The sequence below is a fragment of the Neoarius graeffei genome, chromosome 2, assembly GCF_027579695.1.
Source record: "Neoarius graeffei isolate fNeoGra1 chromosome 2, fNeoGra1.pri, whole genome shotgun sequence".
In the NCBI taxonomy this organism is placed as follows: Eukaryota; Metazoa; Chordata; class Actinopteri; order Siluriformes; family Ariidae; genus Neoarius; species Neoarius graeffei.
In genome coordinates this window covers 125906727-125923839 of record NC_083570.1, presented here as the reverse complement: position 1 = coordinate 125923839, position 17113 = coordinate 125906727, and the positions used below count along the sequence as shown (strand labels likewise).

General features: G+C 41.7%; 1 protein-coding gene across 3 annotated transcripts in view; it reads right to left on the bottom strand.

Annotated features, from left to right (window-relative positions):
* Nucleotides 1-13371, bottom strand: part of LOC132882261 (NACHT, LRR and PYD domains-containing protein 12-like) — a 292932-nt gene extending 279561 nt beyond the window's left edge. For all 3 annotated transcript variants that reach the window (XM_060915538.1, XM_060915539.1, XM_060915540.1), the window contains exons 1-6: nucleotides 13232-13371; nucleotides 8389-8531; nucleotides 5761-5877; nucleotides 5246-5362; nucleotides 4769-4822; nucleotides 980-2797 (exon numbers count right to left, since the gene is read on the bottom strand). In XM_060915538.1, the coding sequence (XP_060771521.1) occupies nucleotides 980-2797; nucleotides 4769-4822; nucleotides 5246-5362; nucleotides 5761-5877; nucleotides 8389-8441 (2159 nt within the window). In that variant the 5' untranslated portion in view covers nucleotides 8442-8531; nucleotides 13232-13371. The remainder of the gene's footprint in view (nucleotides 1-979; nucleotides 2798-4768; nucleotides 4823-5245; nucleotides 5363-5760; nucleotides 5878-8388; nucleotides 8532-13231) is intronic.
* Between the last annotated feature and the right edge of the window lie 3742 nt (nucleotides 13372-17113).

Genomic DNA, 17113 nt, shown 5'->3' with positions numbered 1-17113 from the left:
ACAGATAGAGATTTACGTCTCGGTTTTGGTTCTCCATGTCCCGGATGGAGCTCGGATGAAAAACACGAGCGGTGGATTTCCCAGTAAAACACTCGTGTCTGCGTCATATTTCCCGATATTTCACCCCGATGACGTCACTCCCAGCGTTTCCCCGCTGATTAGACGCGCGTTGTCAAAATGGCGAACCGGTTCAAAATTAAAACCCTTTTGATTAACTTGTGTATTTTTTTGTGGATGTGTCCATATAATATAAAGAACATTACACGCTCACTTCGCTCACTCGTGATATGTACATTCACCACTCGAAGATAAATTTCAGATCTTCGTGCCACCGTGTAATATCCTCTATTTATCAGGTCATTAATAACAGTAAAGTTTTGTGGAATTATAATTTTGTATGACTGCAAACTCCACATGGCTCTACAGGCCCAGCGTCTGTGTAATTACATTTCAGCTACAACACAAATTTAATGTGGAGGGATGTGAACAAAAAACCCTCACACTGCACTCAGTGAAGGTTTTACACAGAAAAAACCCTCAATGTTTACGGGACATCGGAGCCTGCAATAGCGGTGTAATTTGTAAATATTGTAAATAAACTGTCAGTATAAAGTTCTGTTTGATTATTTGTTCAGTTTTGGAAATGTGGTGTTTGTGAGTCTCGTTAGCTGGCTGTCACTTCCATCTTCAGCTCACAGCTTCCACACTTCTTGGGACAAAATGGCAGAATGTGAGACGTAAACATTTTTCTCCTGAAATGACATCAACTGGTTTCGACTTCTTTAATAGCTGAACTTCAGTTTTATTCAATTCTACATGCAGCTGTTTTCCCCTCATTTATCTACTGATCTATTTGTATTAACACACTCTGGATCACCTGAAACTCAAAACATCCCAAAGTGCGTTTCTGTCAAAGTGCTTTCAGTTTCTCTCTTTCTAACAGTGGAACAGTAGAACAGTTCTATTCAGCTTTACTTACACGGCTTTTCTGGACACTGCAATCACAGGCATCACCTTCACAAGAACCCGATCTGTTATCTTCTCTGGACTGATATATTTACTCAGATCAAACTCCTCCAGCTCCTGTGCTGAAGTCAGTAACACAAACACCAGAGCAGACCACTGTGAAGGAGAGAGTTCACTTCGTTTCCCAGATTTCAGGTAGCGTTGGATTTCCTCCACGAGAGAATCATCACCCAGTTCATTCAGACAGTGGAACAGATTGATGGATTTTTCTGCAGGAAGATCATCTCTACTGATCTTCTCCTTAATGTACCGAACTGTTTCCTCTTTGCTCTGGGAGCTACTTCCTGTCTGTGTTACTAAGGCATGCAAGAGTTTCTGATTGGACTCCAGTGAGAGACCCAGAAGAAAGCGGAGGAACAGATCCAGATGTCCAGTCTCAGATTTTAACGTCTGATCTACAGCCCTCCTGTGTACATCTGAAATTGTCTTGGACTGACTCTGAATATAGACCAAATGTTTAAGAAACATGTTTCTTGTAGAGGAATTATACTGATCAAGAACATTCCTCTTTTCCTTCATGAAGGTCAGATGCACATACAGAGCTGCGAGATGCTCCTGAATGCTCAGATGAACAAAGCAGTACACTTTACTCTGGTGAAGCCCAGGCTCCTCTCTGAAGATCTGCGTACACACACCTGAGTACACTGCTGCTTCTGTCACATCAATGCCACACCCTCGCAGGTCTTCCTCATAGAAGATCAGGTTGCCTTTCTCCAGCTGCTCAAAAGCCAGTTGTCCCAGTTTGAGCAGCATTTCTTCATCACTCTCCTGCTTCTTTGAGTATTTTTCTCTGATGACGTTTGTCTGAATGATGAGGAAGTGTGTGTACATTTGAGTCAGAGTCTTGGGGATCTCTCCACTCTCTGCTTCACCCAACATTCTCTCGAGGACAGCGGCTGAAATCCAGCAGAAGACTGGGATGTGACACATGATGTACAGGCTTCTTAATGACTTCAGGTGTGTGATGATGTTCTCGGCCAGGCTCTGATCACTGACCCTCTTCCTGAAGTACTCCTCCTTCTGGGGGTCATTGAACCCTCGTACCTCTGTGACTCGATGGACGTACTCAGAGGGGATTTGATCAGCTGCTGCTGGCCGGGAGGTGATCCAGACGAGAGCAGAGGGAAGCAGATTCCCTTTGATCAGGTTTATCAGCAGCACACGCACTGATGCTGATTCAGTTACATCACACACTCTCACTGTGTTCCGGAAATCCAGAGGGAAACGACACTCGTCCAATCCATCAAAAATGAACAGAACCTTTTCCAACCTGGACATTTCTGTTTCTCTGGTTTCCTTAAAGCAGACATGAAGGAGCTCCATCAGACTCAGGTTTTGGTCCTTCATCAGATTCAGCTCTCTGAAAGGAAGTGGAAATATGAGGGGGACGTCCTGATTTGCTTTCCCTTCAGCCCAGTCCACAATGAACTTCTGCACAGAGACTGTTTTTCCGATACCAGCCACGCCCTTTGTCACTACAGTTCTGATGGGTTGGGCTTCTTCAGATAAGGGCTTAAAGATGTCGCTGCATTTGATTGGCGTTTCCTCTGTTGTTTTTCTCCTGGACGCTGCCTCGAGCCGTCTCACCTCATGTTCTTTATTGACGTCTCCACTGTCTCCCTCTGTGATGTAGAGCTCGGTGTAGATCTCATTCAGGAGCGCTCGCGTTTCCGGCTTTATCATCACTCCATTTAAACACTGAAACTTCTTCATCAGATTTAATCTGAACTTTTTCTGGAATTCATTTACAGCAGGAGATTCTGGGGCGTGTCTGTGTGACGGGGTGAAAGAAGAAGACGCGGTGAGACCTGGGCTTCAATTATTACAGTTTAACATCACAGTTTTTTCTGACTGGTTCCCACAGATAACCGTTCTTTAGGATGCTAACACTATGGATTTACCGGATTTGATTGTATCTTTTCCACTGAGCTCTATATAAAACCTGGAGAGCTCAGAGCCTATTCCCCGCTGGAGAGACGAGTGAAGCCGTCTGGCCGCCATATTACCACTCCCATCGCGTGTCTTTGGCTTGTGTGTTAAACCGTGGTATCTCATCAAATTTGCCCCAAGAAAAGTATCTCCTGACTCCGCCCCCTTTCATTACCTCCTCTTATTTTCTCAACTTGACCCCCATTCCTTACATTTCTTTATCGCACTCCGCTTCACTGTTATTGGTTTCCTTTTCCAGTTCAGTCTCTGATTTTTTTTTTTCCCCATGGCTTTCTTGCTACTAGAGCTGTGGCTACAATTATCAACAGTCCATAATTATCGACACCTTTTCAGATTTACCAATTAAAAAAAAATTTTAAAAAAAACTTACAAAGCTGAGTTTCAGTTACAGCAGTTATTATTGGTTAATTAATAAACCGGAAGACCCCCTCCTCGCCCTTTGATCTTGTCGTCTGATGAGACAGCTCGTTACCTGAGACGGAGTTTCTTTTAGCACTATCAGCAGTTTGAGGAAAACCCGGACGTTATCATCGCAGGTAAGCATGGTGGAAAGATCATGGACATGTTTTTACTGATCAAATTCACCGATATTTCATGATCTCCTCATCAAAACCTACTTTGTTTCTTACTCTTTCATTTACAGGCTCCATTTTGGATCTAAACGCGCGTTTGAGAAGTCACGTGAGGTGTCGATAATAGTGATCACTTTCACCGGTGTCCACCATTATCGACACCCTGTGGGATTAAGGGATATTTACGACTGTTATGGATCGATCTCTGTGTGTAACATTGTTGAAGTAGATGAAGTGCTTTAAAAAAATAAAAAAGTGCTGTGATTTATATATTTTTTTCTGATTCATAACAGAATGGAAAGTTTATAGAGTATTTGGAATCCAATTGCAATAAATAGAGTTAGACCAGAATTAAATTCCTAACATAAAAAAAAAACATGCTTGAAATATTCAGCTTTTTCTAATTAATTCAGAATTTTTTTTCAGTTTGTTGTAAATATCTGCCACATATTACAATATCAGTAGACATATGTTTTGTTAACTTGATACCAAATACAGCTTTTTTTTTAATAAATAATCTGAATGTCGATAATAATAGAACGGTGTCACATGATCTGATACGCTAAATAATCAGGAATCAGGTGTTGATAATTGTAGCCGCCGCTCTATAATTATTTTTATGGAAATTATTTCAGTTCCCGTCGCTTTCTCCTTCATACATTTCTTCTTCCTTTTTTATATTTTATAGACAGACATTGGCTTTGATCTAGTCAGGAACATTTCCATCGATAATCTGACACAGTCACAGTGTTCATCCCAGATATCAATGTCAGATTTTCAACAAAAACAGACAAGATGAGTTTTTTCCTCTTCCTATAGGGGGTCCATGCAAACGGCGCTGTGCACACACGTGTAAAATGATCACACGCTAGCCATCAATACTCACAGGTGAAATGTCCGTCCACAACCTTTGACCTGATGATTTGTACAGTTCACTACTGCACATGTAGGCATTTTTCTTCTCATTTTTCTCACCGACTACATAAATAACTCATCCAATTTTGTGGCGCTTCCAGTCGTCTAAATGACCGTTCCGCTCCGTGATGGGAGTGGTAAGATGGCGGCCAGCTGGCTTCACCCTGACGAGCCGATGAGCTCTCCAGATTTTATATAGAGCTCAGTGATGTTTTCTATAATCTAATCCTGTAGATACTAACAGCAGAGAGGTTTAGAATACCAGAGCGTCAGTGTCACGGTCATGTTGTTGGGTTTGATCTTACCCTGTATCTGTGATGAAGATCTTTTCTCTTCTGTCTCCTGCCTTCTGCGAAACACTGGGAACAAAAATAGGAGCTGTTAAAGACAACAACTTTAATCCCTTTAATACTGGAGTCTCAGATTTAGTCCCAATTTTACTGCAATAAATGGAGCAAGTGAATAATTATTTAGAGAACACAGAACTAAATACAAAGACATTTGGGTTTGAGATCCAAAGATGAATGAGATAAGAGATCAGAATTTCAGCTGGTTCAGTTCTTTTTGCTTAGATTACCATTTCTGGCTTTAGCATTCAAAACATTAGCCATAAGACATTTTCACCTGAATAAATGTTTACACTATTTCCTCTAAAGCATTTACTGAAAGCATTGTAGCATCACTAAAGACCAAGGAACTCTAATAAACATCAAAACAGCTGCTAATGACAGTGGAGCACATCCATTACTGTGACTTTAACTCTGAGAATTATGGGATGTTACCTGTGTCCAGGTGACGGGTTTCCAGTTTTAAAGCTCCAGGGAACACCCATAGACCGATCGCTCTTCATGGAGACACAGCTGGGTTCTGGTGAGTCTGATCTCTTCATCTGGACTTCACTGTACAGCATTATAGACACGCCATTAAATAAACCATTTACACTTTTTGAATGATTTGTTATTTTGACTTAATTTGACCAACAGTGAACAGTGGAATGAGTCTTTATTGTTTATTTAAGTGATTTTGTTCACCATTACTCTGACTTTTATTGCCACATCCAGATGAATTTACTTCCTGATGATGTACGTGACACTGTGAAACACTGAACTGCACAGTTATTGATATTAATTACTCTAAAATGTTTACTGAAAGTACTGTAGCAGGATTATGGCCTAATTAAAGTAGAACAAACTGATAAATATCAAAATTCTGCTAATGATCTGAACTGGATAAAGGAATGTGTAACACGGCCTTTCACTCTGCAGTGACTTTAACTCTGAGAATTATGGGATGTTACCTGTGTCCAGGCGACGGGTTTCCAGTTTTAAAGGCCCAGGGAGGCTCCATAGACGCATCGCTCTTCATGGAGACACAGCTGGGTTCTGGTGAGTCTGATCTCTTCATCTGGACTTTACTGTACAGCATTATAGAGTGGACATGAGACAGTTTTTCTTACGCAGAATTCCGACACAAAATACTGGCGAGATGAATTTGTATCATATCGTATTTCACCATATTTCTGTTCAATATTCATTATGACCTCCACCTCTTCTTACACACTCGGCAGCAGCAGCAGAGGGAGTAGCATATGTGACGACACTAATCTGGGATTTTAATCATTTAAAGCACAATTTGCCATCAAACAATCTTTCTACATTAAAGGGGACCGGTACAGCATTTAAACATGATCGATATCAATAGTACAAGCTCAAATTATAATAACACACACACACACAAGTGCAGCCACCTGATTAGCCATCATAAGTAGCTTTAAGCGCTTAAAGGTCCAAAACACGTCAAGTTTTATTGCACATGGGCAACCAATATGACGTCAAGTCGCTGATGGCCAGGTAGCGGAAGTTAAGTGCAGGCGATGTAAACATACTTGTGAGCCTGGATTTAGTCAGATGAAAAAGAGTTATCTTCAAGTCAGTATGGACAGCGGTATGGACGAGCCGATTTATTTATTTATTGCACGTGTTAATGCAGATATAGACATGCAGTGTGCCACAATAGTGTATATGGTCTAAATATCGGCTTGTGACAGCTCGAAGCTGAGTGAGAGTTTATAGCAGGTGAAGCGTGGAGCACCGCACAATTCAATTTGTCTCTTTATTTACAGAAGATCGATGGGTTTTTAATTTGCTTGAAAAATAAAAATCATGTGGGATTATTTACTAACACATTTTACACTCATCTGGAGCTCTGCTTTTAGGCAGCGCCAAAATATATACATTCTCTTTGAACGTCTGTACTATTCCAGCTCATCGGCTTGCACGGCCTGAACCCCTTTTCCGTAGACGGTGTTGGAATATTGTTGGCACAGCATCGAGTTTGAGTCGAACGTGACCTGCGTAGCCCAAGAGCTCGGCCTGGAGATTCCTTTCAAAGCAATCGGACTCAAGATCGTCCTCACAAACAGAATTTCTGCCAAAGGAGAGTTTCTAAAGTGTGACCTGTTCCCAAGTTGTGTAGCCACTGTTTAGCAAGTCGTTTACGTCGCTCGGTTGTCAGCAATGGAACACAGAAAAAACACTTTCCCGTATTATCACGGTGATTATTTTTGCAACCTCAGGTTTTGCACCCTGCTATTTTTCAACAAGGTTTTGTTCATCCGGCGACATCGCGGTGTCAGGAGCAGCGAGCCAATCAAGATACAGGAAACCTATCGATGATTCTACGTCATGTTGACCTCTGACACCGCCCACAAAATGGAAATATGGTTGCACCCTTAAGTGAGCGTGAATAAAAAAAGAATTTTAAAGCACTGATTTATGCAACACAGTGTGACAGTACAGCGCAGTCAAAATGCATTCGTGCAAAATATGTAATATTTCTCTCCTCTGTTTATTTTTCGCCGTGGGTTCCCTCTGTAAAGGAAATTTACTTTCAAATAATCTTTCTCCATCTCATCAGTCTGGTCCTGTGAAGCCTGTTTTGGGATACGACTCGTATCGTGGCTTTAGTGTATCGTCTCATACCTACTCTTTACTGTTTAACTGCTTTATTATTTTATAAGAACATCATTTTACTGACAGTGAACAGAATCTGAATGTTTAAAGTGGTGACTGAGAACTTTTCATTCGGAGGATAAATTTGTGTTCAGTTATTCTTTTCATATCTACTCACTCCATATTTCAGATATATATGTTATTTCCCAGCTGGGAGGTCCGTATCATGAAATACTGTGACCAAGGTCTTAAAAGTACTGAGCGAGGCCCTCTGGGCAGAGGTCAGTATTCAGGGCCGAGGTCACGGTATTTCACCACACGGACCGACCTTAAGCTGGTAAATAATATATTTATATATATATATATTTATATATTTAACAGAAAATGAGAGCGCCCGAAAGGGGAAACCGTGCCGAGGCAAGCCGCCATTTTGAATCCTCATTCACGGCTGTAATGCAAATGGCTTCCTCCTCAGTATACAAGTGCACTTCCATGGCAGGAGAAAAAAAAAACTACATTTTGCCGCCTATGTAGTCCCCCATTTATACAAATAGGAGTCATTCAGGATTCAGCCATGATTTTGTTCGGCGTTAGCAAGTTAGAGGTTTTTAGCTTTCTCCTGAAATGTTTTCTTTTATTTCTTCTTCCTCAGGGGAGTAAAACTCGCTTTCACTGTGAACACTGTCGTTATCGCTATCCATGCTGTAAAATTAATGCTATTCTCCTGAGAAATGCTGCCAAAAATTAAGATTTTTGATAATCTTATAAATAAATCATAAAAAAAAGAGAAATGTTGACAAAAAAAATGCTACTATGTTTTTTGTTGTTGTGAACGAGCGAGTCGCCAGAAGTCTGTAACCGGGGTCCGTACTGTAGGATACGGACCCGCTCGCCAGCCAATCAGAGCGCAGGATTTGGACCGCGAAAAAAATAAGAACAGTTAATGACTAAAATATTAGAACATGGCAGTTTACCGGTTTTCTGAGGGTGGGGTCACATTATCTGTGTCCGGATCCCGGCTCTCCATTTTTGAATATTAGTGTATGGACACACAGCTCATGGACTCACTGCTGATTCCTGAAGACGCAGATCTCTTCTGCTGGAAGGAATTTCACTCCTAGAAAAGACAAAAACAAACATGCAGTTACAGACGTCCCAAGTCTCCCGCAAGTTCCAGGAGTTTCCCACATATTGATAGCGGCTCCCTGATGCCCGCAAATTACATACAATCTCACGGAATCTAGAGCAAGCGAGCAAGCTTCATCCCGAACCTATCGATCAGTCGGTCAGTGCACAGAGCATGAAGAAGAGCAGCAGCTGCTCCAGCCATTTTCTGGAACCCAGGAAATTCATACATGGTACAAATCATTGTTTTGTTTTTAAACTGATTTGGTGTTCGACTTTCACAGTTATAATAAAGCAGCGTCTCTTTGTAATTATCACCTTTGTAAGCGCACTTGCTAGGCACAAGGCTAAATAATGGCAATAAATGACTTTCACTTTACAGTGCTGGAGCGGCAGGAGCAGGTGTCGCGCAACAGGCAGGAGTTTGTGACGATTCACCTCCAAAACTAAGTCGCTCATAAAACTACAACCTTTTCTGGTTCAAACAGAAACAATTTAGACCACGTACACCCTTTCTATTTTGTGCTATAACGTTAAGTGGTGTGTGCGCGCGCGTGTGAGCACGTAATTACAGTTATTTTTTATTTATTTTTTTCCTCAAATCATTGCATCTCTGCAACCATAAAAGATTTTTTCCAAAATTCCAGAACCTATGATCTTCTTGCGGTGTCCCTTTACAGAGAGCTGATTTCAAGGTGAACTGAACCTGTTTGAAATTTGAAGGTAAAGTCCCTACAGTAATCACCGAATTGGCGCGAAGGAAAAGGCCATGGCGAGATTAATTTATAATCACTCTGTGATAAACTTCCCTGTGTATTTCTGAATCTTGTCGTTACCTTTTTGTCCACTGAAACACGTGTGATGTTATATTACATCTAAAAACATGATTTCAGTATCAAATGAATGGACACGCCGTCCAGTTCTCTCTCTCGACTCATCATTTTTTTCTGTATTTACAGGATGTGAAAGAGATTCTCTCACAACATGAGCAAAATTTACGCTGTTCAATTACTGCTGTATCTTCAGGTACTATTAACACATCATATCCATCTTCCGTCAAATACGTGATTTTCCGATGTGAAAATCAGCACTCTCCAGTCACAAGACAAAGCAATTCTACAGAGATGCGAGAGCATTCTACGTCAGAAGGTTTCAAAAAATAAAGGAAAAATTCCCAGTGAGAGATCAAATCTTGACGAATCTGTCAGTGGTCAATCCTGAGAACCATGATGATGTGAAACCAGAGCAGATTTTGACTTTGGCAGAGAGATTCCCAAATGTAATGAAGGCCAATGCCAGAGAACAAGTCCATTTAGAAGTCCTGGATTATGTCTCATCTAACCTGGAAGCACTGGTGCCAAATTATAAGAATTTACCAGTTGAGTTCTGGGGGAAGCTGTCCAAAGTCACATCTGTGAGCTCAGGGCAGGTGAGGGTCAGGGAGCTCTGTCAGCTGATGAAGCTGCTGTTGGTGCTGCCAAATTCTAACTGTGATGTGGAAAGGGCTTTCAGCATGGCGCATCACATCAAGACCGAATTTAGGAGTCAGACGTCTCACCAAACACTTGTGAATCCGACGTCTCGTAAGATTAACGAGTTTATCGACACAGTGTTACGAGGCGGAGGTGTCTGGAAAACAGCTCATTTCTGCAAAGCAAGCAGCCTCGGAATACAATGAAAGCTTGCAGAAGGAACAGGCAGAGAACAGAGGAAAGGAAAGAGCCAGGGCAGGAATTTCACGAGGGCCACGGCCCTCGTGCCCTCTCAATTTGGCCTTGTGCCCTTAGAAAGAAATATCTGCCGTAAGGCCACAGTGGCTTTGATGCCCTGTGGTTTTGTAGTCTGCCTCGTGACTGCCAATAGGCTTTAACATCACCTGCGTCTACTGAGAAAAAAATACGTCTTTTGATGACATTCTGGATTCTTATTGGGCAACTCATCAGTGGTGGATCGGACTCGAGCCAGGCATGAACCGCTCCGACGTGCTATAGAGGGATAGTACTGACGTCACCCGAAACCGGAAGTAAACAGACCCTGCGCCATATTGGAAGACCAACAAACTCGTGATTAGGGGGAAATAACGGCAGCGGTATGTGAACCCACGAGAATAAAGTGGAGTGGCAAACGACTTAAACAAATCTGAGCTGTTTTATTTATGATTTATTGGCCCAACAGTAGACTTGAAAGAAACCTGTGTGACACTTGGCAAAAAACTGTGGATATAATGGATAAGTCTGTGCATGATCTGCGGACACTTTGAGGGAAGCAAACGCAAGAAATTCAGATTTAAAACATGCTAAATTGGCCCCAAGTTGATAACTGTATGAGGAGCAAGCCTCCCAGACTTCTACAATTTATTAATAATAATAATAATAATAATAATAATAATAATAATAAAGGATGGTTTGGGGCTTGCTCTCCCTCCTATTATATAAATAAAACATAGTTGTTGTGTAGGCATATATCATAAATACATATGTATAATTTGGATAAATTAACCTAAATTATGGATACCTTAATAGTAACAAAAAGTATTAATTTTTCAACTGAAAAGATATATTATTAAAAGATAAATATCAACAAGATTACCTTGGCCATAACTATGTGTAGGTTATTCTTAATAACAGCTGTAATATCACGAACCAAGCCACTAACAACATAATTGTAAGCCTGTAGCCCTTTGTAGGCCTTCAAGTCATCAGCAGTGTAGGCACTGGGTGTAAACAACAAATAGTTTACAATGTCTGGGTAGCAAACAGATGGCAGAATTGGTGTCCGGTCCTCCTTATGTTTCCATTCTCCCTTGCCGCGAGTCTTATCATATGGGTCAAACCCATCAATCACAGCCAGTTTCTCCACATACCGTGCCCTTTCTGCAGCTGGTAATGTACTCACATAACCAGAATTATCAGCCATCGTGTCACTTCACTCTCGCTCGTAGTTTGTTTTATATTGTGAGTATGTATGTATGTATGTACTTGAGGTCTTCCAATATGGCGCCCTAACAAAATCTCACGGTACGGTGACGTCACGCGATACCCCTCTATAATGACACCAATCTATCACCAGCCAACCAGGAGACTTAATCAAACACATCCCCTGCCCACTTGTGTCCGCGTCTGAGACGTTGAATTTTCACAGAAGGAGGGAAGAAGTTGACTGAGGTAAGACTGTGTGATAAATTAACGAACGAATAAGAGAGGAATTTCAACATATAGGGCTTAAGTTTGTTACCGTTAAATAAGCATTGCTTGTACAGTAGCGTTATGTCGTTACAACGTTGACCCACTTTTAACATGCCAAGTACCGACTGTAGCCGCTAACAAATGCTAATTAGCTTGCTGTCAAAAGTGCAAAAACCTTAAATTGCTCTGTGTAAATTAGAAAATGGCGCAACTTCCTCTGGAGCCGTCAACGGACAAGCACAGACTTGTCTTGAGTTTTGAGCCAATCACAGCAGGGCAGCACTGTGGCCTGAGGTAAAACAGGATAGTTTTAGTTTGTTTAAATTACAGAAATGAGTAACCCAATGACTGTCTCATATACTCTTCATATACTCACACTGTTTAAGTAATGCAATAAAACTAATCTTTAAAAGTGGAATTTACTCAAACTGTTTGCATAGAATGAACTTTGGGGTTAACAGTGTAATAGCGTTGCAGTGTTCTGCAAATTTGCAGTTTAATATTTCAGATCTTGAGACATGAAAGTCTCATCTCATCATCTCTAGCCGCTTTATCCTTCTACAGGGTCGCAGGCAAGCTGGAGCCTATCCCAGCTGACTACGGGCGAAAGGCGGGGTACACCCTGGACAAGTCGCCAGGTCATCACAGGGCTGACACATAGACACAGACAACCATTCACACTAACATTCACACCTACGGTCAATTTAGAGTCACCAGTTAACCTAACCTGCATGTCTTTGGACTGTGGGGGAAACCGGAGCACCCGGAGGAAACCCACGCGGACACGGGGAGAACATGCAAACTCCACACAGAAAGGCCCTCGCCGGCCCCGGGGCTCGAACCCAGGACCTTCTTGCTGTGAGGCGACAGCGCTAACCACTAGACCACCGTGCCGCCCCCGGCTCAATTTTGATGAATCAAAAATCTGCGTAGTAGTACAGTCTGAAGATGCTCTTGCACATTCGGTGTCAATTGAACAAAAATTATGGGAGGATAAAGGTTTAATAAGTTTTACAATTTTTGAAGTGAGTGATGGATTGATAAGTTTAGATGTGTTCAATATTTTCTTATCTTCAGACATAATAGTGTAGATGTTTCTTTACCTGCCTGATAGTTTCGACTGAGACTCCAATCTTCCTCAGAAGAGTCATTAGTCCTTAAATTAAATTCATTATAGACATGAACTTAAAATCATTGTTTTATTTTATGGCCTCGGTGCCCTCAAAAAATTGACAGCACAAAAGGCCACGTGGCCCCGCCCCTAAAATGACGCAATCCCAGGCCTGGAAAGAGCCCTTTAGGCCGACATGTACAATTACATTCATTGTCATTCAAACTCTCTGAGTGTTTAATAGATGAGAAATGGAAGAGAGAAACTCGAATATAGAACACACAGCCGATAAACAGCAGCTTTACAGGGAAGAGGATTTCAGTTCCGCAGTTTTACTGCTGTTTTTACACGAGCTCAGTCAAACACAACCACATTTCTCTCCAACACAGCACTTACTTTTACTCAGCACTCCATGCTGGGGGACATTAATGTCCCCGTTTCCGCCTGCTGTTGCAGCTTTTTCTTTATTTTTCCAGCAGCAATAAAATGGCGCCGAGGCTGAAAGAGAAACACTTTCACGTCTGGAAAACAACAACTTCTTCTTCTGGGTTGAATAATGGCGGTTGGCAGCCAGCTTAAAGGTGCATTACCGCCACCTACTGGACTGGAGTGCGGGACAGAAGATTGGCAGGAAAATAAATATCTCTCTCTCTCTCTCTCTCTCTCTCTCATTATCCAGGCATGAAAACGGGCCAGGGATGAAAAACATAGACATCCTATTACGTAGGCGGAGCATCCAATGTAAATTCTAAAAGCGCTGACGAGACGCGGGCCGCCGTGTTGGAGTGGTGATCCGCTGCACTCAGTGTAATGCGCTGGCAGCGCTGGCTCGCTTTTTTTTTTTTGTCATACACAGCAACACACACACACACACACACACACACACCATTAACCTTATCATTTTAATGGCTAAATATCACATACACAGAGGTAAATTCCTGGGCAGCAAGCCATCATTCTGTGCCTTTCAGAATGAAATGAGCCAATATGTGTATTCTATACTGTGTTCCCCCAATTTGAAAGCTAATAGGACTATCAGTGCTTGCACTGAACTCTGTATATATTTTTAACTTGCCTGTAAATCTGTAACCCCCTGATAGCAATAGCAATTACCATTTTATTAATGTGCTTATTTGTAATTACTAGTAATGACATTGACAGATCTTTTTTCTCATCTCATCTCATTATCTCTAGCCGCTTTATCCTGTTCTACAGGGTCGCAGGCAAGCTGGAGCCTATCCCAGCTGACTATGGGCGAAAGGCGGGGTACACCCTGGACAAGTCGCCAGGTCATCACAGGGCTGACACATAGACACAGACAACCATTCACACTCACATTCACACCTACGCTCAATTTAGAGTCACCAGTTAACCTAACCTGCATGTCTTTGGACTGTGGGGGAAACCGGAGCACCCGGAGGAAACCCACGCGGACACGGGGAGAACATGCAAACTCCACACAGAAAGGCCCTTGCCGGCCCCGGGGCTCGAACCCAGGACCTTCTTGATGTGAGGCGACAGCGCTAACCACTACACCACCGTGCCGCCCTTTAATAATAATAATAATAATAAAAAAATTGTCATACATGTAGCTATGATAAAGGATAGCGGCGGGGTTATTATTCATAGTTGGCTTCACGTTAATAGAATATCCTGATATTAAGTGAACAGACGTCGGAGATTGTTGAAGTTGAGGAAACTGCAGAGGCGATTCTAGGGTCTGGTGGGGCCCCAAGCAGAAATCCCCCCCATCCCACCCCACCCCACACCACACAACAGAAATTCACTAGGACAAACTCTTTATTTTAATAAAACATCAACAAATTCTAAGTAATATAGTTTTTTTTATTTCACAAGTTACAAATTGTGAAGTTACGAACACATGCAGTTCAATAAATCAACAACAAGTTGTGAACAGTAATGTTTTTTTTATTTCACACGCTACAAAAAGTGAAGTTACAAAAAGTTACAAATAGATGTCAGCATTTTCATAAATGTTTCATAAAAACAACAATTTGTGAGCAGCGTTTTCTATATTTCTTAAGTTACTGTAAGTTTCTGTTCATTTTAACAGACAGTGCAAGGTAATTGCCAATTATATTATATTAAAACAAACAAAACAAATAACTTTAAAGGCTTTTAGCCTTTGTGTATGGGCATGCATGGCACACCGTGCGGTCTGTTGGAGAGCCAACTGAAGTTAACTAACTTTGCTGTCAAATTAAACCAGGCAGTGACTGTAGTACAGTCATTCAAATCAACAAAAGAAAAGTATGGCCATGCTAACGCGAGTGAAACTAGACTAGCACCATTCTATAGCACTACATCATTCATTATTATTTCGACTGACTTACCACTGTCTTGCTTTCTTCTCTCCTCTTCCTCTTTTTTCTTTTTCCATTCCCGGGTGGATAGCTCCTCTTCATTTTCTTCTTGACGTCGTAATTAGAAGAATAGCTGGTTTATGTACGACAGGCACAATTTTCTATTTGCAGGTTAATACGCGCAATGACTTTTCAAAACGCAAGTGTCAAATCTCGACTCTCTTTCGCCACCTAGTGGATCAGGGGCCCCAAGCAGCTGCCTGCCTTGACTGGTGACAAGATGCGCCTCTGGGAAACGGTGATTAATATCCTACAAAAAATGTGTGATACTAAATACATTAGATATAAACAGCTTAACGTTTTTCTATCGGCTACAACCACCAATCTGTTGCAGTGGAGAGGGTACATTCAGGTAAAGCGGGACACTTTTTTAAATAAAATGCGGTTTTAACAATCTAAATCCATTATAATGATTCAAATGTGTGTATGTTTTCTTTAAATAGATTGTTAAGAACATATCAAAGGGGAAATTAATCTAGTCAGTGAATTTATAAGAGCCTTTTACATCCTTCAACACAATCTGACCCCCCTTCAGCAAAGCTGATGGATTCAGGGTGAGTGGGGCACTTTGTTTGGTATGTAGGACAATGTGTGATGACCATATATTGACCACAAACTTTTTTTTTGTTTTAAAGCATATCAAAACATTTATTTATAACAAATTAATGTCAAACATAAAAATATAATGTAGTAAATGAATAAACTAGTAAATAAATAAAAAAGGTAGTATATGAATAAACATTTAATAACAATATATAATATTAGCATACAACATTAAAACATGACTCGTGAAACCACTTATCACACTTACAGCAGGCCACCCATTCCTCCATTGCCTTTCGGTCACTTGCATCCCCCATACACCCCCTTGCAGACAGTATAATAATAATACATCACACATCACATTATCTCTAGCCGCTTTATCCTTCTACAGGGTCGCAGGCAAGCTGGAGCCTATCCCAGCTAACTACGGGCGAAAGGCGGGGTACACCCTGGACAAGTCGCCAGGTCATCACAGGGCTGACACATAGACACAGACAACCATTCACACTCACATTCACACCTACGGTCAATTTAGAGTCACCAGTTAACCTAACCTGCATGTCTTTGGACTGTGGGGGAAACCGGAGCACCCGGAGGAAACCCACGCGGACACGGGGAGAACATGCAAACTCCGCACAGAAAGGCCCTCGCCGGCCCCGGGGCTCGAACCCAGGACCTTCTTGCTGTGAGGCGACAGCGCTAACCACTACACCACCGTGCCGCCATAATAATAATAATAATAATAATAATAATAATAATAATAATAATAGGATGTCTATGATCTCGTGCTTATCTCACCACTCCAAGATGGCGACCGTATTTCTCACGTCAGAACAGCCAACTCTCCGTCTACGTAATAATAGGATGTCTATGGTGAAAAAGGTGAGAAGGGTGCATGAGTGGTGACGTGGCCTCTGGTGTTGTTTTATTTTGTTTGGGGGGTCCTCCCCCAGAATAAATATTATAGCCTCCTTACTAAGTATACTGTATTGACATTTGCACAAGGACATACAGTACAAATACAAATTCAAATACATGTAGTTATAGTGAAATTATGCCCTGGAAAAAATGCGAATAATAGAATGAAGAAAGTGGAGAACACACAAGGAATAGTGATCATTTTTTCCTTTTATTTGCCTGGACCACCAGTGTCTCCATGGCCTGCTTTCGCAGAGTTGCCACATGTTTCAGGCTTGCCCGCTTCTCTCCTTCAGCAGTCGGTTTCTTGGCCTGCTGAGCACTGCAAGTTGCTTGAGAGCCATACTTGCTCTGCTGCTTTTCCTCCTTGTTCACCCTCTGCTGGTGTTTGTATGTGGCTGCTGCAGAGTTAATCTTCTTGCACAATGTTCTG